Below are 25,559 nucleotides of genomic sequence, written 5' to 3' on the forward strand. Positions count from 1 at the left end.
TATCTGGGCGTTTTCCTCTCAGATGTGCAAGCGGTGTCGTGGGAGCGGAATGTGGTGCCAGTTTAGGAGCGCGTGCAGGCGGATATCAAAGCCTAGACCCGTATTCCATTAACGATCTATGGCAGGTCGGCAATATTCAAAATGGTCGCTCTCCCCCGCCTACTATATCAATTGCAAAATCACCCGTATCCGATTGCTCCCAGATGGTTCGGGCTGGTTAACTCGGCACTGGGGCAGTTTCTCGGGGGGGGTGGGGGGGGAGCGGTGCGTGTTGCACTGCGTACATGCTTTCTCTCCACTTACTGTGGAGGTCTGGCGATCTCCGACATCCTCTCATATTATCAGGCCTCACACCTGCTGGTGCTCAACGAGTGGTGGTATGGGGACAGGGGGGACCCGGCCTATGCAGTGGAGCGGTACATGATGGGGCAGGCCACTTTTCATAAGATACTTTATTCATCTACAGTGCGCGGTACATTGGCGCCGGCGACAAAAGTGGTCTTCCAAATTTGGCGGCAATTTCTGAAGCGCATGGGGTGGTGGAACACACTTACGGAAGTAACCCCCCTGTGGCATAATGGGCGCCTGCCTGCCTTGGTAGCCTTGCTGGGCTTTCGGGGCTGGGATGCCATTGGCGTCTCCACCCTGGGCGATGTTGTGCGCGGTGGCTCCCTCAAATCGTTTTGTGACCTACAGGTAGAGTTCAGCATGCCCCAGTCGCAATTCTTCCGGTACCTCCAGCTTAGGCACGCGCTTACCCCTTGCCTGGAGGCCTGGACTCGATTCCCGAGTTTAGCCCGCTGGAAGCAAAAGGTTTTATGGGGGACCTGGAGACCAAAAAGATATTGCGCATATACCAGACCCTGGTCACACATAGTGCGTCCCAATTGGGGAAGCTGCGGGGGGCGTGGAAAGAGGATGTGGGGGTCTTGGAGGAAGAAGACTGGAGGGAGGACTTAGCCGCACCTCGTGGGGCAGCCATAGCAATGCGTCTCCGCCTCATCCAATTTAAATATATTCACCGGAATTACTTTACTCTGGTATAAGCAAAAAGAATAGCGCTACCAAGGAGTGCGCCTACACCCACATGGAACCTTAACATTGTCCTAACACAACTGATGAGAGAACCATTCGAACCACTCCACAAGGCCACCTTGAAATTCATCACGCTGAAAAACTCATTCCTAAGTGCCATTATGTCGCTTTGCAGAGTGAGGGAGCTACAAGTACTCACCATACAGGAACTCCATATGCAAATACACAAGGATGGAGTAGTCATGAATACTGGCCCACGCTCCCTCCCGAAGGTCATATCCCACCTCCACATAAACCAAGCAATGCAGAGACCAACTTTGTCCATGAGCCAAAGACTCAAGTAGAAAGAGCATTACGCACATTGAACGCCCGCAGGGCTATAATGTATTACATGGAGAAAACAAAATCAATCAATAAAGGGAAACAACTCTTCGTAACATTCACAGACAATAACAAAGGAGAACCAGTTACCAAAAACACCATCGCAAGATGGATAACTCAAACAATCAGAATGTGTCCCTTGATAGTGACATACAGGAAGAGACAAAACCAAGAGCACATTCGACAAGAAAGAAAGGAGTGACAATTGTCTTACTGGCCAATTTTCCAATTAATGACATATGTATGGCAGCCACATGGTAGTCAGTACATTTGATCATAAAAAAATTACAGCATTAACGTACAGGTAAACAGAGAGACACAAGTGGGACAAAGAGTACTGAAACATCTGTTTACAAGCTCAACCTCATTTCCAGCCCAACCACCACAATAAAAACTCTGTTACAAAGTTAATGCTCAGCATGTGAATCCACAAAACATTCACACTGCGAAACAAAATGGTTACTTACCTGTAGGAGTAGTTTTGCAGTTTGAAGAATTTTTGGGATTCACATGTGACCCACCCGCCTACCCAGGAAAGCAGGCAAGACCAATAAACATGAGAAATGTATGGAGTACAGCCAGGGGAATCCCACAAGACATTAATTATACAAACTTTGCCAAAAAGAGGAAAAAATATCTGAAGTGGGCGAAGATAAGTGGGGATTTCCAGGGAGGGTGTCCGGCATCAGAGGAGGCTGGAAAAAGCACCAAATGGTGGGGATCATTGACACCCAACAACAGTAGGAAAAAGGTAAGTAAAACAAGAAAGGACTACTATACAAAGGGAGAGTTCAGGATCCAACTACTAGTTGGCGGAATAATGCACAGCATGTGACTCCAGAAAGTTCTTCAAGCTACAAAACTACTCCTACAGTTAAGTCACCATTTCATTACTTGAAGTAGTTACCCAATTTCTCAATCCTAATGATGTTGCTCTTTTCTTGAACCCTCTTTACTTCTGTTCCTTGACTGCAGGAGGAGATGATGAACAACACTGAGATGGTACAAAGTTACAGACAACAGATTGGCAGTGTCATCAATCAGTACAACCTGCAGCTCTTCTGGAACATGTATAACAGGTATTGTCACCTGGCACAGAAGAAGCCAGCATGTTGATTGAACTAAAAAATATTTCTCTCAACAGATGCATCCTTGCTCCCAGGTTGAGTGCTCCACTCTTTTTTTTGTTTCTGTGCATGCACGAGCCAAGTTAGCAGGCCATTGTCCGAAGTGCCACACCTAAAATCATACGGCCAGTTAAGGGTAGAGGATAAGTTTGGAGACGCCTATTCACTCATGTGTCTCATAGAAGCTGCCCAGTAAATGGAGACGAGATTCCAGAATTAATAAATCACGATTTCTGGATTTCAAACATACTTTCTAAACATTCAAACCCTGAGCAAGCGACTGATTTAATATCAGTGCTTTGCTCGGTTTCATGGACTTGGAATTTGGTTTATCAGAAAACTAAAGAGACAATTAGGAATTATAATATAATATGTATACATTCATTATTTGGCCTCAACTCCATCTTTCTGTGTTTAACCTATACAAAGTTAAGGAATTGGCACTGCAAGCGTGGGGCCGTATAACTGGTCTTTTTTGGGGCATTCCTCCTCGTTTGTCTTTTCAAACTGAATTTTAATGATGTTCCACTGGCAGAACACCTCCTGAGGCCACTGCGAGAATGGCCTGCGCGGAGGAGGTTTTAAGCTCTGAAGGCCTCGCAATGCCATAGGAGGAATATACCCATATAGAGCATGACGAATCGGATGCTGATCCCTCCTACTGGTACTGGCTTATAACTGGATTTACAAAATGTTAGGACCAGTAGCGGCTGGTGTAAGGGAAATGTGGTGAGACAGCGTGGGGGAACGTGAGGGGGGTGGCAGCGTGAAGGGGCTGAAATAGCAGGTGGGAAAAAACGTACCTGCAGTATTTTGCTTGCCGCGCTGCCCCCGGGTTGCTCTTCTGGGCCACAGTCTGAAGCTCCCAGCTTCCCTTGCGGCCAGTCCTGACGCTGCTCTCATCAAGAGTTCAGCGTCGGGATTGGGCGGAGCACACTGGTTTTGCGCTCCATCATGAGCTTGGAGCCTGTGTGCCTGCTGATCTCAGGGTTGGAGAGAGGTCAGTCACATAATGAGGTAGCCAGCCTGAGACGGCCGGCCAAACCGTCATGCGCACTGACAGCAGGGCCACCACTCCTCCCCCCCTGCTGCAGTGCTGTGACCCCACCCCCAAAACTCAGCTGCAGGACGAAAAATAAAACGATCTCTGCATTTAGATCATTTTATTTTCCGTTTACCTCCGCGGTTAGTGGGGTGACGCTCCTCCGCCATAGCGGAGGAGCCGCTCGTCGTTCCCCAGGACAGTATTTCAGAGTGGGACATCCCTTACCCTGCTAGTTCTGCTGCAGATGAAGTTTACTCATTTACGACTGTGGTGCAAAATGCACCGGAATCTTTGGAATTGACCTTGCATTGTGCAGCGGTGAAGTCTAATACTTTAAATGTGATCACTTGGAATTTTCTTCCTCAGTGGTGGAGCCGTGTGCTGCCACTAAATGACACGCTCTCGGACCCCATCACGGGAAGAGGCCTTTTCATTATTATTATTAAAGGGGTTTGTAAAGCGCCTGGTGACGCCTCCCGGCGTGTCCCCGCGCTGTGGAGAGAGAGTATTTTTTTTAGGAAGAGAGGCAGAGATCGCTACCACTAAAGAGTAAATAAATGGGTTTTCAGCAACTTTCTGAAAGATGCCTCATTCGTTTCTTGTCTGATGTTCGTGGGGAGGATATTCCACTTCTTGGCTGCCATAGTGCGGAAGGACCTACCTCCCATTCGAGCTCTTTTAGGGAGTGATGTTTTGAGCAAGCCCATTCCTTTAGATCTAAGAGATCTGTTGGGCTCATACAGTAATGCCAGATCGGACAGATAGGAGGGGGCTTTTTGGTGAATAATCCTGTGGCACCAAAGGAGTGCTTTGAATAGTATCCTCTTGCTAATGGGCAGCCAGTGGAGGGTGGCCAGGGAAGGTCTGGAGGGAGCTCTACGGGGAAGTTTTAGCACTAGGCGAGCTGCTGAGTTCTGCAAGACTTGTAATCTACTGATGTTTTTTGCGGACGTGCCCAGCAGCAGCACGTTCCCATAATCTATTCGGGAGGTGATAAGTGCCTGAGTCATGGTACGCCTGGAATTCAGCGGGAGCAGATCCAGGGTACGATTGAGGGTTTTCATGACTCCGAAGCACTTACCTACTGTTTTTTTGACATGGCTGTCAAAGGAGAGCTTGTTGTCTATCCAGACACCTAAGTTTTTAGCTTCCTGGTTGGGAGTAGGTAAGGGACCCAGACAGGTAGGCCACCACTCTTTCGTCCATTTTGTGTCATTTCCACCAATTATAAGTACCTCCGTTTTTGTGCCATTTAATTTAAGGCAATGTTCAGTCATCCATGCGGCAAGCTTGCACATGCAGGATTTAAAATTGTCGGCCTCAGAGGAGGGAGCTTGGGACAGGGAGGTTAGAAGTTGAGTGTCGTCGGCGTAAGAGACAAGCTCTACGCCGAACGATTGTACCACTTCTGCCAGTGGTGCCATGTATAAGTTAAACAGGGTGGGACTCAGGGCAGAGCCCTGAGGTACCCCCTGTTCTAGAGTCATACTGTCCGAGAGAAAAGACCCTCTTTGGACCTGAAAGCTCCTGTTGGTAAGAAAGGCATTCAGCCATCCCAGCGCCTCTTTGGTGACCCCCGCTCTGTTTAGACACTGTAGCAAGATGGAATGTGCTACAGTGTCAAACGCGGCGCTGAGGTCCAGCATGATGAGAGCCATGGTCTTGCCCTCATCAGCTCCTTCCCATAAAGTTTCAGTTGCTCTCAGGAGAGCTGTCTCAGTAGAGAAGCTCGATCTGAAGCCTGACTGCGATATATGAAAAGCATTCTGGGCTTCGAGATGGGCCATAAGTTGGACATTGGCTATTTTCTCTGCTAATTTTGCTAGATAGGGTAGCAGGGAGATTGGGCGTAAGTTCTCCAGTATGTCCTGACTCATATTAGGCTTTTTTTTGATTGGGAGCACTATGGCTTGTTTCCATTCAGTTGGTAAACAGGCAGTAGAGAAGGATACTTGAAGCATGTGTCTAAAATGGGGCTCTAACACAGAGATGGTCTCAGCCAAGATTTTAGGTGGCGCAGGGTCACGTGGAGAGCCAGATTTAATACTTTTGCACATTTTGGCCAGTGTTTCAACGGGAGGAACAGAGAATGAACATAGACAGACTTGAGTACGTATGTGATCTTCATTCTCTGTAAATTCAGTGCCAGGTTTTATATTGCTGGAGAAGCTGGCATAAATATTAGTAATCTTTCCTGAGAAATACTTAGCAATTTTGTTGCAGGTTTCCACTGAGTCATTCTGAGAGGAGGAGTTAGAGTCGATTATTGAGATTTCTTTGTAAATCTGATAGAGCTCCTTAGAGGAGTTTTCCGCTTCCAAGATTCGGTTGTTATAGTGAGCTGCCTTGGATAAGCGTATTTTTTTGTTATACTCTTTTTGCGCTGCTTTATACTGGGTTTTGATTTCTGGGCAGAATTTGTGACGCCATACTCTTTCGAGCTTTTTACAAGCCGTTTTAAGAATCTGAAGCTCCTGACTGAACCAAGGAGCCGTTTTTTAAATTCTCATGGCATTGGTTACGGTACGAATCGGGGCTGTGATGTCAAGAGCCTTAGTAATGCAATTTAGAAGGTGTTTATGTGCTGTCTCGCAATCAGTTCCTCTAGGAGGCCCTGCATCCTGAACAATTTTAGAAAACGAATCTGCCGAGAAATTCTTCCATTTCCTTCGTTTATAACGTTGAGAGCTTTGGTTTTGATGCTCAGTCCTATCTAGTTGGAATAGTATAGGGATGATAAAATGATCAGACCATGGTATAGGCTGGGGAGGTAGGGTCTGAACACCCTTCCAGTTCCCAAAGACTGGGTCCAATAGATGTCCTAGTTGGTGTGACGGCTCGTTATTTTTTAATTCTAGTTGTAAAGAGAATAGCTCAGATTTAATATCTGTCGCTTCCTTATCTAAGGGGTCATCAAAGTGAGCATTTAAGTCTCCTAGCACTAATACTCGAGATTTTCTCAGTGCTAGATGGGTTAAGGCTTCCATGAGAGTGGGAGTGAAATCATGTAGCCTTCCGGGAGGACGGTATACAAGGATGCCTGAGATAGAGTGGTTGGGACCGGTATTGATGGTGAAAGCGCCAGCTTCACTATGGTCAACCGAGATAGGAGAGAGGGTACATACTAGAGGGGCTTTAATAGCAATGGCAATGCCACCACCTCTACCGTCATTCCTATCCAGTCTGGAGAGGGAGTATCCGGGAGGAAGGGCCTGAATGATATCTGGGTCTGAGTATTCATCCAGCCATGTTTCCGTGAGAAACAGGATGTTGATGTCATGATCCTCAAGTAAGTGAAAGATTTCTATACGGTGTTTTCGAAGAGATCTGCAGTTAAGCAGGGCTGCTTTAATTGTGTTGGTCGTACTAATAATGGTAGCAGGATTGACCGGGACAAAAGTGCATAAGGTACATGTCTTTAGCAAAAGAGCATTCATAGAATGTTTGCAGCACGCGGGCGTATTGGGTTGGATGTCAAGCAATTCCTGTCTGCCATACCTTATGGTGGTTGGTGTGGGAGAGCCATGGTTTATGGCCCCGCGCCCTGTCCGGCCGCGGACGGGCGCAGACGGGCTTGACTTTGGCTCGACTTCGGCGCGCTTCCGGCGCGCCCGCTGCACGCGTCCGCTGCGCGGTCGCTGACCAAAGCACATTTATAGTGAGGGGAGGGGTCGCTAGAGTGCTGACCTGTGCTCCCTGAGCCCGGAAGTGCAAGGCTCCTCCTCACCCTCCGCATCAAACGCCCATGATTGGACGCGGCGGACCGGGGCGGGAGTGGGTGGAAACAAACAGCCTGAAGTGTGGTGCAGTGAAAAATACAGGTACAATTAGTAAAGAAACACTGAACGTTTTTTTAAAAATAGCCTCAATCGCTACAGTAAAACAGGAAACGCTATAATAACAGCGCGAGCAGTGTAACTGACAGAAAATATTAGCGCTAAGTGGGTAGAGCTCGCCACTGCCACCGGCAACACTCTTCTCCACAGCGCGCCCTTGCAGAGCTGACCTTTCAGTAGTCTTCCACTGACAGCGTCGCTAAAGCGCTGACCTGTGCTCCCTGAGCCCGGAAGTGCAAGGCTCCTCCTCACCCTCCGCATCAAACGCCCATGATTGGACGCGGCGGACCGGGGCGGGAGTGGGTGGAAACAAACAGCCTGAAGTGTGGTGCAGTGAAAGATACAGGTACAATTAGTAAAGAAACACTGAACGTTTTTTTTAAAAATAGCCTCAATCGCTACAGTAAAACAGGAAACGCTATAATAACAGCGCGAGCAGTGTAACTGACAGAAAATATTAGCGCTAAGTGGGTAGAGCTCGCCACTGCCACCGGCAACACTCTTCTCCACAGCGCGCACTTGCAGAGCTGACCTTTAAGTAGTCTTCCACTGACAGCGTCGCTAAAGCGCTGACCTGTGCTCCCTGAGCCCGGAAGTGCAAGGCTCCTCCTCACCCTCCGCATCAAACGCCCATGATTGGACGTAGCGGACCGGGGCGGGAGTGGGTGGAAACAAACAGCCTGAAGTGTGGTGCAGTGAAAAATACAGGTACAATTAGTAAAGAAACACTGAACGTTTTTTTAAAAATAGCCTCAATCGCTACAGTAAAACAGGAAACGCTATAATAACAGCGCGAGCAGTGTAACTGACAGGAAATATTAGCGCTAAGTGGGTAGAGCTCGCCACTGCCACCGGCAACACTCTTCTCCACAGCGCGCACTTGCAGAGCTGACCTTTAAGTAGTCTTCCACTGACAGCGTCGCTAAAGCGCTGACCTGTGCTCCCTGAGCCCGGAAGTGCAAGGCTCCTCCTCACCCTCCGCATCAAACGCCCATGATTGGACGCGGCGGACCGGGGCGGGAGTGGGTGGAAACAAACAGCCTGAAGTGTGGTGCAGTGAAAAATACAGGTACAATTAGTAAAGAAACACTGAACATTTTTTTTTAAAATAGCCTCAATCGCTACAGTAAAACAGGAAACGCTATAATAACAGCGCGAGCAGTGTAACTGACAGAAAATATTAGCGCTAAGTGGGTAGAGCTCGCCACTGCCACCGGCAACACTCTTCTCCACGCTCTTGGCCTTACAGTAGGATAACCAGTAGTCGTGCTTGGTGCACCCACGTCGACCTATAGACATTCTTTAACAAACTAGGACTATGCAGAACATTGAAAGATGTATGTATGTATGTATGTATCGCATATTTTTATAGCGCTAACTGTCACCCAAAGGGTATCCCGGCGCTTTGACTCTTCTAGACCATACACGATGCTACAGCAGCGCAGGGAAATCTTTCTTTTAGCTCATGATTTACTGTGTCCTCTCACACATTGCATTATACTGCCACCTACTGTTTAGATCTGCCATCGTACTCGAGCCTTCTGACACATTTTATCTCTGTGGATATTGGTGTATGAACCCAAATACCCCTCGTTAATTATTTTCCCACCTTTTCGGTCCGTCTGGATATTGAGCTGATCCAAAATAGACCAGATTGTGGTGCACCTAAAGGACTCAAAGGATTCTTCTAGAAACTTGTTTTTTGGTAGGTCGAGCACGTCAACATCGCAGTCAAGAAATTAACAGATCTCAAGCCTAATCTGTTCAAAAGCAGGCCGTATGTAAAGCAAAACTTTTATTTTTTGTGCTTTTTACTTTTTTGGTCAAGTTTTTTATTCGGTTGACAGAGGGGCAACCTTCTACCTTTTTGAGGAAGCTCGCAAAACTGTCTCCCGGTTGACCAATGCAAGTTAAACTCTTCAACGCAAGGCCTTCTGTGCCCGTCCATGACTGGACTGCAGCCAGCGCCATGGCCCCTGGTTGGATCACCCACCACCGCTTCTCTGAAGCATCCCTCCATGCCCTCGCCCCTGCACGCCCCTCCATCCGCTGCTGCCGCACCGCACCTCACAGCACAGTAGGACCTTTCTCCTGCTCCCACTGTCACTTTACCTGCTGCAGCTCTATACCACACACTCCACTCACTCAGACTCCCACGTCATCCTTTCAAAATCTCACCTCACCCAGGACCACGCCTGACCTTCAGCATACCCTCACATGCATTCTCATAAACTCCCCCTCACAAAAAACACATCGAAATTTGAGACCTCCTGAACAACAGCAACCCGGGCCGCCTCTTCCTTACAGAAACCTTGATGAGCCCCGCCTCGGATCCCGACATCCCTGTGGCCATCCCAGCAGGATACAAAATAACACGCTAGGGCCACCTCCACAAACCCGGTGGAGCACTCTCCATCATCTACAAAGACACCCTCAAATGTGCAACCACCACTGACCCAGACATCCCTTTCATGGAACACGTGCTCCTCAGCCTGTAAGTGAACAACACCTTCACCCTGAAGAGCACTCTAGCTTGCGGATCACCCAGTCCGCAAGGCACCTTAAGCAACCTCATCTCAGACTTCATTGCCTCCCCTCACCATCAACTCCAAGAACTTCCTACTTCTCGGAGACTTCAACTTCCACATGGAAGCCCCTCCGATCACTGCACCTCCTACCTCCTCGAAAGGCTACACAACATAGGACTTTGACAGCTCGTCATAGACCCTGCACACAATGCAGGACACATTTTGGACGCAATCTTTGCATCTGTCAACAGCATCGGCTACCCCTCCACCTCACCACTCATATGGGCCGACCACTACATTATCCATTTCGATATCTTCACACCACAAGTCAAAGCTTCCATCAACACCAACCAACCCAACCGGCACTGTAGCAGATAATAGAAATGGACATGTCCTACTCTTTCAAAACAAACCAACCCGACACCACCAACAACCTTGCAGAGAATATCACCAACTTCAAACAATGGATCTCCAACTGCGCTCACGCTTTTGCACTCATCAAAACTCATAAACATCCCAGACCCAGCAACTAGGCTTTCTGGTACACAGAAGAACTATGGGACTCCAAAAGATACTGCAAGAAGCTGGGAAGGAAGTGGAGAGCCAACCACACCGTCAACATCAGATCAATCTACTAGACCAACCTCATGCACTACCATCACCTTCTGAGAGTTACCAAGGTAAGATCTCTCACAGATTGGATTAAAGCAGTTTCAGAAGCAGCAAAGAGACATTTGCCACCATCAATGAATTCACCACCCCAGACACCTCAACCAACTCCATCACTCCCTCTCAGGAACTCTGCGACAACCTTTCAGACTACTTCAACAGCAAAATTGAGAAGATCTCCAATAACTTCAAAAAGCAACCGAACCCTGAGGACATCATCAGCAAGCTGCACACCTACCACTTGGACAGACACCTAACCCACTAGAAAACACTCGCAGAGGAAGACACCAACTCAGTCTTGAAGACCGTCCTTTCCGGGGAACTACACAGATCCATGTCCATACCAAATATATAACCTAGTAGGACCCATGATCAGCAAATCCCTCACCCACAATATCAACTCTTCTACCTAGCCACAACTTTCTTCGAGGAGTGGAAGCCTGCTGCAATCACAGCCCTCCTTAAAAAAAAGAAAAATTGGTTATCCCTAACGAACTGAGCAAAGTCCGACCCATCTCCCTACTATCATACCCAGCAAAGTTGTTAGAGAAAGCAATCAACCAACAACTCACCAATCACTTGGAATGCCACAATCTTCTCAACCACTCCCAGTCCGGCTTTCATAGAATTCATAGTACGAAGAAAGCACTCATTGCAGACACAGATGAGATCCGCACCCTTTATAGGCCGAGAATAAACCACTGTTCTCGTACTCCTGGAACTCTCAGCAGCATTCAACACTATGTTACACTCCAGCATAATCAAAAGATTACACGCTAGAGACATCCAAGGTCCAGCCCTCAAACGGAAATGCTCCTTCCTCACAAGGAGTCAGACATCCCCCCCACACATCAGAGCCCAAGGACCTGATCTGCGTAGCCCCTCAAAGTTCATCCCTCAGCCCAACCCTGTACAACATTTACATGACACCACTCACTAATGTCATCAGATCTCACGACATCTACATAATCTCCTATGCCGATGACACCCAGCTCATCCTTTCTATGTCAGACAAGTCTCCGACGACCAGATCCATCTTCACCAAATGCACCAAACACAGTTAGCTCCTCCTGCTTCCACATGCTACACATCCTCAAACAAATCTTCATATGGATTTCTCAGGAGCTCCAGACGTACCGTCACTCAAGCCCTAGTCACTAGCACGCTTGACTACGGCAATGCACTCTATGCTGGAATCCCCAAACACCTCCTCCACCATCTAGAGACTTTCCAGAACACCACTGCTAGACTGCTGGACCTCCCACGTCGCACTCACATCACCCCTCACCTCAGAGATCTCCACTGGCTGTTGATAGACAAACGCTGCCAATTTAAACTCCTCACACACGCATATAAGGCACTGCACAGCATTGGCCCAGCCTACCTCCTACCAGACATCTGCGCTCTGCCTCACTCTCTCTCTCTCACACACACACCCCGCATCCACAAAAGCCGAACAGGAGGCCTAGTCTTCTACTACCTGCCACACAAAACGTGGGACAACCTCCCTCTACCCATAAGGGCCTCCCCCTCGCTTCTGCAATTCCTCAAGATGCTGAAGCACTGGATTTTCAACTAACACCCAGCAGGTGACATTCACACAGGGCCGGACTGGCTACCGGGCAGTTGTGTGTGCTGCCGAGCTAGGGGCTCATGTTCGAGGCATGTGGGCTGCTAAATTCATATCTATTGCATAGATCGCCGCCTAGTGTTGGGTCCGGATGATTGCACATTGTTGTCCTGGAAGAGTCTTCGAAGTATCACGAGATAGGTTGCTCCTCCCCTGGACTACATTGCGCATGGGCATCGACTCCATCCCCAGATTGTTTTTTTCCGCCATTGGGTTCGGATGTGATTTCGACGTCTCCTTGTCGGAATCGGAAAACCATACTTCTTTAAGGCCAAAAGGCCTTCGTTAACTGCGTCGGTATTGTTCGCGTACGGTCTCGGCCTTCATCCGACTCTTCGAGTCGCATTTCTGCGGAGTCGACTAACTCTTCGGACATCGAGGCCCTGTCGTCGCAGCAAGACCTCGACGAGCTTACCATGGAACGAAGTCCGTTCAAGCGCTGCCCCGTGTGTGGATCCAAGTACCCACATATCGACGTGCATCCAGTCTGTAACAAATGCCTCTCGCCGGACCACAACGAGGACAACTGTATGGCCTGCTCACAGTTCAGGTCGAAGAAAACGCTCAAGCTTCGGCGCGCGGCGCGCCTCGAGGCCCAGCGAGCGGCTCCGGCACCCGACGACATCTTCGACGAGCCCGAGGCAGAAGGCCCAAGCCATCGCCTGCAGATTTCACCCCCATCGACGGAGGTCGAGGCTGATCCCGGAGAACCCGTTGAGGGCCAGGACCTTGAATACGTCGAGGAGGTAGGGGACAACGAAGAAGTTTATGGGGCCGCGGAAGATAGCTCCGAGGAAGAGCTATGCCCCGAAAGTTACATGACTCAGGCTCTGGTCACGGGATCGCCACTCGGCCTTACCCACGACCCTGCACCACTATCCCCGGCCCCGCCTTCTGGCCCGGCCACGGACACTCCAGCGGAGACGCCATTGCGCGTATCGAAACCGAAACCAAAACCTTCGGATTCGACGACACCAAAGATGGCTGACGTACCATCGAAAACGAAACCGAAACCTTCGGATTCGACCACACCAAAGATGGCCGACGTACCATAAAAAATGAAAAAGCCTGCTACGTCATCGACTCCGTCGCACGCCGGGCCTCTGACGCCGAAGAAGGCTGTCGAGCCGACACCGCCACAGAAGGTGGCCAAGGACCCGTCCTCGAAGAAGGTCATCCAACACGTGTCGAGCACGGTTACTCCGGCAAAGTCCACTAAGACTGTTGAAACTCCTTCGGACGCGACTGCGGCGCCAACTGGCAAACGCCCGGTCGAAGCAAAGTCGACAAAGGGCCCGAGCCAAAGTCCGGAGGCCCTACGCATCGGCACACAGACGCCGGATCTAAAGCAACGGCATCGGCGCCTAAGCCGACAACGGAGGTGAGGACCATTGGGGCCGAAGATGTGTCGGCGGACACCTCGTCGGCACGGAGGGCCTCCGATGGTGACGGACATAGGCCATCGGTTACGAAACCCTCCGCTTCCTTCACAAAGCAGGTCACTGACTCCCTCAAACGAATTCGGGAGAAGACTTTGACGTCGACGACTCACACGCCGTTGGCTCCGAAACTGGTTGACGCACCTACGAAGACTTCAACCAAGCTTCTCAACACTCTGCCGCCGAAGGTGGCACCGAAGGCATTTGCACCCAGATCGGTGCCGAAGACCACTGAAACATTGGAACCTTCGACGCTAAGTGGCCGATTGGATCGACATCAAGCTTCAGAAGAACAATCTGAGCATTATATCGATGCTGAAACGGGGAAATTAACGCTCTATAAGAGAAAGATCACTTCCCAACCATTGGAATCCTATGTCATACCACTAAAGAAGAAGAGGCCGGCACAGGACATTCCTGCCCTTGTTGAACCTATTCAGCCTCCACCAAGGAGGAGCCCATCACCTTCCCCCAATCAGTCAGGGGGAGAGGACGATGACCAGGATGACCAGTACAATTTCCCGGCTAACAATGACCCTGATGAGCAACAGGACTCATGGGTGGACACTGGTGACCAGGGAGGCCATCAGGTGGTACAGGACCCACAGGGTTTTGGTGCACGCACATCCCCAACTGAGGATTCAGCGGCATTTAATGCCTTAATAGAGCGGGCAGCTGCAAATCATGATGTGGACATGCATGCTGACCCGGTGGAAGAAGATTTTCTATTTGACACTTTCTCTGCTTCAGAAAAAACTGTTACAACACTTCCTATGCTAAAAGGTGTCCTTAAGCATGCCTCAGAGATCTTTAAGGAACCTACCAGGGCGAGAGTGGTAAACCCACGTATTGAAAAGAAATACAGACCGGCACCTGGGGACCCTGCATATATTCGGGGACAGTTGCCTCTGGACTCGTTGGTGGTCGCAAATGCCCGCAAACGGGCGAACTCCCAGACAATGGGTGAAGCTCCTCCCCCAGACAAGGAGTCGAAAGTGCTTGAGGCATCTGGCAAAAGGGTGGCTGCGCAGGCTGCCAATATCTGGCGCATATCAAACACACAGGCACTGTTGGCACGTTATGATAGGGCGCATTACGACACCCTAGAACAGCTCCTTCAACACCTCCCAGATGAGTTTAAGGAGGCAGCCGAGATGCTCATACAAGAGGGAAAGCTCATTTCAAACGCTGCAATAAAGTGTGCGCTTGATGTGGCAGATACAGCGGCTAGGGCTATTAACACTAGCGTCATGTTAAGGCGCCAAGCATGGCTTCGCATATCAGGTTTTAAACCTGACATTCAAACAACTATACTCAACCAGCCCGTTAATCCAGACAGACTGTTTGGCCCAGAAGTTGACACCACCCTCGAAAAAATTAAAAAGGACAATGAGACGGCGAAGTCCATGGGGGCGCTTCAGTCTCAACTATTCAGGGGGAGCACTTTTCGTCGCTCAGGTACCCGCGGTGTTACCAGAGGACACCTGGCACAACAAACACAATTCACGAAAGGTGGTGCACAGTCCTCGTACCCCAAGCAAGGTAGAGGGGGTTACAGAGGAAATAGTGCCAAGGGCAGAGGCAGAGGAAACAACAACTCCCGTTCCTCTGCCACCAACAAACAGTGACTCTCTGTCACTGCCCCCCGACCATCCAACACCTGTCGGGGGGAGACTCCAGCAGTTTCTGCCAGTCTGGACGTCCATCACCACAGACAGGTGGGTGAGAAAACTTATCCAGTACGGTTATTGTTTGGAGTTGACATCCACTCCACCCAACATTCCCCCAAGACAACGTCCTATGTCGGCAGAGCACTTGCACTTATTACAGCAGGAAGTGGTGGTGATGCTGCAAAAAGGCGCAATCGAGCTCGTACCAGTGGAGGAGGAAGGTACAGGGGTCTATTCCCTGTACTTCCTTATCCCAAAAAAGGACGGATCCCTCAGACCCATTCTGGATCTACGCCCCCTCAACCTGTATATACTGTCGGAACACTTTCACATGCTGACGCTGCAGCAGATTCTTCCCCTGCTAAACCAAGGGGACTTCCTAGCGACCTTGGACCTCAAGGATGCTTATTTTCACATACCACTCCACCCATCCCACAGAAAATACCTCAGGTTCACCATCCAAAACAGGCATTATCAGTTCAAAGTACTACCCTTCGGAGTGACCACTGCCCCCAGAGTGTTTACAAAGTGTCTGGCGACAGTTGCGGCGCACCTCAGGAGACACAATATACATGTCTACCCTTACCTAGACGACTGGCTCGTTCAAGCAAAGTCGGAACAGCAGTGCGCCGCAGACATGTCCCACACCATTCACCTTCTTCACAGTCTGGGGTTCTCCCTAAACTACCCAAAGTCGCACCTTCAGCCAGCCCATGTGCGGCAGTATCTAGGCGCGACAATAAATACCCTGACTGCTATGGCTCAACCAAACCCGGTGAGGATCGACAACATTCAGTCGCTCATCCAGAGGTTCAGTCCGCAACACTCACTACCAGCGAGAGTGTTCATGCAGTTGATAGGCATGATGGCCTCCTGCATCTTCATAGTCCCGCACGCAAGGTTGCATATGCGTCCGCTCCAAGAATGCTTGGCGAATCAGTGGACACAGGCTCAAGGACAACTGACAGACCTAGTGTTGGTTACCGGTCGGGCATACAACTCTCTGCATTGGTGGAATCCACACAAAATTTGCAAGGGCCGACCGTTCCAAAAGCCTGTGCCACAGATTATTCTAACAACGGATGCATCTCTCCAGGGGTGGGGAGCTCATGTGCTCCACTACACGGTGCAGGGACTGTGGTCGACGCAGCAACAGAAGTTGCACATCAACTACCTGGAACTGATGGCAATCTTCATGGCGCTCAAGTCCTTCAAAGTACATCTGTGCAACAAGGTCGTGTTGATCCGGACGGACAACATGACAGCCATGTACTACATCCAGAAGCAGGGAGGTACTCACTCTCCACAGCTGTCTCATCTGGCTCAGAGCATGTGGAAGTGGGCCATTCAGAGGAACATCTTCCTCATGGCAGAACACCTCCAGGGCAAGGACAATCAGATGGCGGATCTGCTCAGCAGGTACAGCCATCAAATGCACGAGTGGGAGATACATCCATCAGTACTCCACCCGTACTTCCAACGGTGGGGTCATCCGGAGATAGACCTCTTTGCCACAAGGGAAAACGCAAAATGCCAAAGCTTTGCCGCCAGGTTCCCTCACCCAAAATCGCAGGGGAATGCGATATGGATGAACTGGTCAGGCAGATTTGCGTACGCTTTTCCCCCAGCGCCTCTCATTCCACTGGTGGCAAGAAAGCTAAAGCAACACTCGATGACGCTCATCCTGGTTGCTCCAACGTGGGCACGCCAACCATGGTACACCACGTTTCTAGAACTTTCCGTGGTACCGCATCAAAGGCTGCATCTCTCTCCAAGCCTCTTGACGCAGAACCATGGCGACATTCAGCACCCAGATCCGCAACAGCTCAATCTGGCGATCTGGCTCCTGAGGTCCTAGAGTTTGGCTACCTCAACCTGCCTCCTGAATGCATGGACATCATCCGGGAGGCAAGAAAGCCCACTACCAGAGCTTGCTATGCAGCAAAATGGAAGCGGTTTGTCATTTACTGTACTGAACACAATATCAACCCGCTAGATGCATCCATTCCTAACATCATCTGCTATTTGTTACATCTTTACAAATGCAATCTGGCGTACGCTTCCATTCGGATACACTTATCCGCCATAGCGGCTTATCTCCAAAACAGGCAGCATCTCTCTGTTTTCAGGGTGCCTGCCATTAAAGCCTTCCTGGAGGGACTGAAACGAGTCATTCCTCCGAGAACACCACCAGCTCCAGTGTGGAACCTCAATGTAGTCCTCACTAGGCTGATGGGCCCACCTTTTGAGCCACTACACTCATGCGAGATTCAGTTCCTGACATGGAAAGTGGCTTTTGTCATTGCTATTACATCGCTCAGGCGTGTTAGTGAGCTGCAAGCGCTCACAATCCAAGAGCCATTCATACAAATTCATTCCAACAGGGTAGTGCTCCGCACTAACCCCAAATTCCTTCCGAAGGTGGTGTCACAGTTTCATATCAACCAAACTATTGACCTGCCCGCATTCTTTCAAAACCCACAAACAGTAGCGGAAAGAATGCTCCATACATTAGACGTAAAAAGGGCGTTGATGTACTACATTGACAGAACACAACACTTTAGGAGAACACAACAACTTTTTGTTGCCTTCTCAGCCCAGCACAAAGGCAACCCTATTTCCAAAGCAGGAATAGCCAGATGGATTGTTAAGTGCATCCAGATTTGTTATCAAAAAGCTAAACGTACTTTAACAATCCCCCCGAGAGCGCACTCCACACGCAAGTTGGGGGCCTCCATGGCTTTCCTGGGGAACATTCCTTTGGAAGACATTTGTAGAGCAGCCACGTGGTCTACACCGCACACATTTACCAAACATTACTGTGTAGATGTGCATTCCAAGCAGCAAGCAGCTGTAGGACAGGCTGTTCTCAAGACACTTTTTCAGACTTCTGCAGCTGGCATGGGCAACCGCCGTTAATGGAGGGACTGCTAAGTATTCTATGCAATAGATATGAATTTAGCAGCCCACATGCCTCGAACTGAATATGCTACTTACCAGTATGCATCTGTTCTTGGCATGTAGGGCTGCTAACATTCATATCGCCCACCCTCCCCCCCGGTGCCCGTAGCGGCTGCAGATACTCTCTTGCATTCAATCATTAGCATGGACATCCTTTACACTATTTCACTCCATCTCTGCCACAATGGCTAAAAACAATCTGGGGATGGAGTCGATGCCCATGCGCACTGTAGTCCAGGGGAGGAGCCACCTATCTCGTGATACTTCGAAGACTCTTCCAGGACAACAATTTGCAATCATCCGGACCCAACACTAGGCGGCGATCTATGCAATAGATATGAATGTTAGCAGCCCTACATGCCAAGAACAGATGCATACTGGTAAGTAGCATATTCATTCTCTGTGGTGGGGGCTTATTTCGTTGATGGGGACCTGCGTGCGATTTGAAAAAAAAAAAGCAAAACGATTTTCGTTTTGCACACGCTGGTCCCCATCAACGAAATTAGCCCCCAGCACGACAGCACACACAACTGCCCGGTAGCCAGTCCGGCCCTGCTTTCACACTTGCTCCAGCACCAGGATACCCCTCCGGGCTCAAGTCATGCTTTACAAATCCTTAAAAGATAACATAACTAAAGCTCCCTTTTTTCTGTTTTCTATGATTATTTACAGATAAATACAGACAGAAGCCCAATTTATTTTCCTGCCTGTATTTATTTTTAAATGTGGATAAAAACGGAAATTGGGTTGTTTCTTGAGTGATTCTAAAAGCTGTCGGACATGGCTGCCACGTAAGTAGCTGTGCAGACTGACAGGCAAGAGGGTAAAAAAAGAAACGCATTTCTGTAAAAGTGCTTAAAAAGCAGTAGATATGCACAGGGTTGATACTGATATGTTTATGTTTTCATATTGATATATCATCTGTGGCCTCCATATCATTGAAATCTCTCAGGCATTTAAGCATGAGTGCAAATTTTTAGGTTAAATACATGTGGAAATATACTAGTTTCAGCTTCATTGTTTTCGCAAAACCCAAAATAAATATGGATAAATACAGATAAAAGTAACAAAAAATAAATATGGATAAATACAGACGGAAAATATAAAATAAAAAAAAAACAGTAAAGCCGGGAGTCCTAAACATAACATAAACTTTGTGTCCCAGAGATTCTCCTGAAAAATACAAAGGGGCCAGAATAGCAACCTCGCATATATGACCTCTGATATAGATGGTGTGCAGTTCTGCAGTAAACTGTATGAGTATTCAGAGCAGTACAGAATTATTTAAAAACCAAAATAGTATTGTGTGAATCCCCCAAAATTACAAGCACAAGTCACTGTAGACTTCTGACCGTTCCTAAGATTCAGGCCGCTTTGGCTTAAAGAGCCTGCCATAGGAAGACTCCAGAGTCCTCTGAACTGGCTCCCTATAAGGCTTGTGTTTCCTCTTCCCCACACGTCTTCTTTCCAGCGTGCTCACCTATGCACCTGCCTGCACCTCGAGGCATCCTCCTACCACCATCCACCCTGAATATAGGAAATAGAAGTTGCATTGTTAATTTGCAATTTATTTATGATTCTGTGTAAATGCTAATATTGCACATTCAATGGATTTAAAATTCACTGTTTGCTGAAACGTTTATCTGTTTTACATCCATAAAAAGCAAATACAAATGAAACTGTTTGTTGAAACTCTCTGTGGGATCTCTCACTGACACCCAGTTAGTTAAGACACAGTGGAAGCCCCCTATTGTCATGGAGGGTGTCTCGTTGTTTTCTAAGTGAATTATTTCACAATTGTGATTATAACATGCTGTCACTGTCGGGGTGGCCATAGTTGAAGGAGTCGTTGGAGCAGGAAAGGGTTTGAACTAAGGGTGTCCAATGCAGGCCCAAGAGGGTTGGATCTGTGACAGATTTTCTGGATATCGATGCAAGATATATTTACGTACCGCAAATTTAAAAAATGATTCCCCAAGTATCTGGATATTTAAAAAAGTTGCTACGGATCTATCCCTATTGGGCATATGTTAAATAAATATGCCCCATAGATATTTTTTACTACAGCTTTTGGTTGCAGGAAACCCTGTGTGATATCATATAATTGGTCCTCTTCTCGGTATTGAAATGTTGGCACCAGAGTCACAGGGCTCTCAACATTCTTGAAAGTTCATCACTGCTTCTGTACTGGGCAAGTCACAAATGTGTCGAGGGTAAGATAAGATATGTCTGGGGAACGGAATGCCCTCTTAAGTTGAAAACAAAATGTGCTGGACTGTGTGTCTTCTGGTTTAATCTACAACCAGTGACATTAAATTAGACTCCAGCGCAACACATTGGTATCCATCATTATCAAAACCAGTTTTTAAGCTCATTCCCAAAGCATCTTCAAGTGCGCTCTCCCTGGCACTATGCCTACCTTCGGCACTGACTCATCCCCTAGAATACTCACAGGAAAAAAAAGTGGATACCAGCAAAATTCATACTCTTTATTTCTATAAATTGAACCCTGCTTTTGTGCAGTATATCCGATTCCCTTGTAATCCATAATTGGTGAGGGAACATGCTGGGTACTCCTTATATCCGCCCATCCATCGTCAAGGTATCTGCTCCAAGATTTGTAACCTGTGGGGTGTAATACTGAGCACCCGGGCTCTTGTAGTCAGGAACTACGAGGAGGAGGACTCCAAAATATTGGGTGAGATGTTTGATGAACGGCTCTTTAAACTGTGGGTGGGAAGGCTGGAGAAGAACTGTTTTAGTTTTCTTTCAGAGTTAGGGCATCAAAGGACCTTGCTGTAGACCATTTGGTGAATCACTTTAAGCCACAATCTCCCCCGGTGTTGGTGGAACCTGCAGGAAATGCAACAATGACTCCACCGTCTATACTGGATCAACTGACACAGGGCTTATTTTGAGTCAGTGCTTGCAAGTGAGGCCCACCGGCACTCGTTGTTGAGGACCAGCACTTATTTTTCCACAACAGACTTTGATCCAGAGCAAGAGAGAAAAACACAAAAGGGGTAAAGAAGAACGAAGAGAGAGAGACATGGCGTGGAAAAGAGACTACACTGCCTTGGTATTCAGCACCCCACCCTTAGATAGTGCAGGCAGCATGCATCTGAGCAAAACTCCAGGCTCCAGCACTTATCCTTTTTCAAATTAAGCATTGAATTGGCACCCATGCTTATGTTCCTTTATTGATCTGTGGTTGGTCTTGAGAGGAGAAGTCACTTTTTTAAGGAATGATCTGGATTCGGTTTTCCATTCAGGCTTCTAATACAGACGACAACCAGTATCCAGACTAGGTGAAGTCAAGCTTGTCCTCTGATGACAGTGACTTCATTGAGGTTGGCAGATCTTTCTAAGACCTGACTGACCCTGGGTTCCAACTCAGCATTGGTTCGCAGTCTTGCAGCTGAACCCGTTTCTTCCTGGAGGTACTAGTGCCTCTATGAGAAAGGAATCTGGACCCTCTGATCTGGTAATTGGAGGTCCTTGGCCTGTGGTACAAACCCCAGAGAGGGAACGAGTGGCTTTGTCCATAACACCTTCCCTCCCTTTACCAGTGTCGTTGCAGAATCGGATCAGGGTGAATTCAACAATCTCTTCCGAGAAGGCCCTCCTTCTTCGCATTTCTTGTATGTGAATGAGCAGACTTTTAACAGACCTTGCTGCTGCCCATATCAGAAAAGTCTGGATGAAATCTGATGCAAGTTCCCAAAGCAAACAAAGGAGCAACCAAAAGCTGTAGTGAAAAATATCTATGCAGCATGATCAACATGTCCAATAGGGATAGATCCATAGCCATGCTGAGAAATCCTAAAAAAAAATAAAAAATGTGTTGTTTAGATTAAATACACTTAGTTAGCCCAGAACAAAGGTTTCTCGGTAGAAAAGAAGAAGCGCAATTCACCAGAAAAATAATGGTCGAATGTGCTAACAGTATCTGAAATCCCTCAAAAAAGAGGAAAGTATTAACGACAGAAGAGGATGATGGTCAATTTGTGGGGACAATAGGAGCAGGGCGGTGTGTGTTGGTAGCATGGCCTAGTGGTAGGTACCTGGCTTGTTCAGCAACAACAGCCCATTGGCTTCCCTGGGGACTCCTACTCTTTCAGGGAAAGCACTGGTTTACCCTTCACCTCCATCCAGTAGATTGCCAGTCTTATTCAGTGGCGAAGCACAGATAATGACTTTTGTTGAGGTGAATGTACCTCTTGGCCCCAGTCTAAGATTCCTGTTGCGGTACCCACTGCCAAGTGTGGGCCTTTCCTGATCTTCAACTTTCCCTTCTGACCAGGGTCCTTTCATTCCACTTTAAAATACATTATACACTCAAATAATTTAAAGCGAGTTTATAGTTGATCAAATTTCTCTAATGAATATTGTTTTTGTATTTCAAAAGTGAACCGAAACTGGCAGATAATTTGATTAATTTTGCTTGTGTCTGAGTGTCACTTTTCCAACATCTCCATCCTCCTGCCTACTGGACTGATCTTTTTTTTCTGAGTAGGGAAAAAATCTCACACTTTTTAGGTGCGCGTGCCGTCCCACCTCACTGGCGTAACCTCTTGCTATAATGTTGGGTAGAGATAGCGTATAAATGACATGTGAAAGGACAGGAGGATGCGATTTTGGTTTCTTTTTAAATCTTTATTTTGTTATCTTGTAAACATTGTGTAGACATATTTTGCAGTATCTTCAAAGCAGCTATATGGGCTACCTACATGTTACCTTCAAGCTCTACTGTTTGAATGCTTTCCTAGAGTTGGTATCCAGAAAAGTGAAGCAGTGCTCTGCAACCCCTGGGATCACATACACTCTTTAACTTTTTCATAGTTAGGAATCAGCGAAGTGATGACGTGTATTGTAACAGAAAGATGGCTACTTACGTGTCACATACGTTCTTTGTACATCATTCTTGCCCCAGACTGGGTTCTGCTGGAAAATGTTCTTTCAGGGATTAGCTGCCTTTGGTCCTCTTAAGGGTTACAGAAAAACTGGGATACCCTCAAAAGGCATTAAGGAGGCTTTGGAGCAGCCATGGGAGGGCATAATTGTAAAGATGAGACATTAGTTTTCTAGATTGCTGGCATGATACCAGCGACATCCACTTGAGTGTGCAATGCATGCAGGGAGAAACCATTAAACAGAAGTTGTGTTTCTTGTAAGCAAATGGTCCAACAACTTTTTCTCTCACTTTTTCTTGTACAGTCGCCGAGACCTCGAAATGAACCGCCCGGGGACAGTACCCAACGCAAAAACAATCCGGTAAGTCCTTTGATGGTCACAGTGTTTACTGTACAAGGCATATATTTGTCAAACTGCATTGGTGTGCAAGAGGGAGCCCACTCCCCCATATATATGGACCTTGGGCAGGCTCAGTGCCCCTTGATGCAGCCCGCACTATGGTCAGTCATTGCCTTTCTGACCAGAGAGTGCTTGTACCATAAACTAGTTTCCATCTGAGAGAATAGACAGATTACAATGGCAATGCATTGTGTTTTTCCACAGTCACTTCCCCTGCTCTGAAGCCTCACATCACAATGACGTCCTGCTGAATGACACCAACACCATTCTAACCTGATCATAGGGATATATTAGATCTGTGCATACCTCAGAGCAGTACAAACTCTCCCCTTTGGTTGTGGGAAGTTGTCAGGACCCCCTTCCATAGCATTAGATGTTCCTCTCCAACACTAAACAAGGGTATTTGCTGTTTGGAGGAAGGTGCATCTACCTTGCAGATGCTTGCCCTGGTATTAGCCAGGGAATGAGCCCAGATCAGGCCCTCATGCAGCCTCCGGGCGGTATTGACCAGTTTTCGGGCATGGCATTCTTCTTCTGATGAACATCCGGTCTAGTTGCTTAAACTTCACTTATATCCTGTAACTAAAAGTCAGTACATGGTATTGATGTATTTGTGGTCGTTGCATTTATGGAGGACTCTAGCATGCAAGAGGTGGCCCTGATTGCGTAGAAGGGTGGCAGGCATCTAACATACAGGGTAGACATGGGTGCCATATTTTCAGACAGGCTCGGTATGCCACATATGTTATAATTTACCCGGATTTTGATAGCCTTTTCAGATTAAAACCATTTGCCCCACTTGGAGTTGAGCGAACTATAGGTTCCCTGATGCAAGGGGAAGTACGTAGCCTTGATAAGGTGCAAGGGGCTTTTTATAGTAGCTTTCTAGTGTTTTGGTCTGGCTTTATACTAAAAATACCCAGTACCATATTTAGGTCTGGCTTTAAATCAGGGGTTCTTGAGTAGAGCTTGAAGCGCACTCCATATACAAAAAAAGATGATATTTCAAACCCAGTGAACTATCATCAATATCTCTCCTGGATTGCCTTGGAAAAATCTTTGGGAGACTTCATTCAGAGGTGCCAGGAGTGGGCTGAGGAACAAAGCATCTTCACTAAGCCTCAACCATCGTTCCTTTGGGGAATGGACACAAGCGACTATCATTCTGGCTGACAGTCGTTAGTATGAAAAATGTGCACCTTAAAAACCAAACTCTCTATTTAGTATTATATTTTATTTAAAAAGTGTTTCTGATTTGGTGGATAAACCAAGACTGATTGACATCTTGAAGACAATGGGGTTCGACTCACCTCTGATAGAGTTGGTCCTCTCTGTATCTGGGTACTGCGGCTTGTATCCAATATGGTCTGGTGGAAAACCTAAAAGGGACTTTGCTATTTTAAGGGGAGTTCCCCAGTACTGTACTTCAGCTCTCTTTAGTTTTAATATTTTTATCAACAGCCTTAATGCTGCCCTAAAGACAATCCAGCCCAACGTTTCAATTAGAATTTGATCAAGTCCCAATACTGCATAATTCCATTGTCACTTCTTCAAGCCACCCTCCATGTTGCTCCTCAATTAAGAGCAGGGTATCTTAATGTTTCTCACCATGCTCAGCTTTGACCTCTACTTTTTTAGTACAGCTGTAGACTAACCGTGAAGGGGCAATTGTCAGAGACTCTATGAGAGATTGTCTTGCTGGGGGGTGCACCTCATATCTTCCATGGTTTAAACACAAAAACACATCTGTGACTCTTCTGTGGCACACTACAGGCCAGGGACGACTTACAGGCACATCCAGGTTACCTGAGTCGATTGAGAAGGATAATCAGGAGTTTGTTCTGTTGATGCCCAGAGGAAATACATATCTCGCCAATAAAACGTCAGTGTCTGCTGGCTCTTTATAAGATTATTAATTTGTATAT

The 25,559-nt window shown here is 47.7% G+C and overlaps 1 protein-coding gene across 6 annotated transcripts in view; it reads left to right on the forward strand.

Moving 5' to 3' along the window:
- Positions 1-25,559, forward strand: part of NDRG4 (NDRG family member 4) — an 898,768-nt gene that overhangs the window by 814,476 nt on the left and 58,733 nt on the right. For all 6 annotated transcript variants that reach the window (XM_078670548.1, XM_078670547.1, XM_078670545.1 and 3 more), the window contains 2 exons: positions 2,392-2,495; positions 23,539-23,595. In XM_078670548.1, coding sequence (XP_078526674.1) covers positions 2,392-2,495; positions 23,539-23,595 — 161 coding nt within the window. The remainder of the gene's footprint in view (positions 1-2,391; positions 2,496-23,538; positions 23,596-25,559) is intronic.

This window comes from Lissotriton helveticus, chromosome 12 (assembly GCF_964261635.1).
Source record: "Lissotriton helveticus chromosome 12, aLisHel1.1, whole genome shotgun sequence".
NCBI lineage: Eukaryota > Metazoa > Chordata > Amphibia > Caudata > Salamandridae > Lissotriton > Lissotriton helveticus.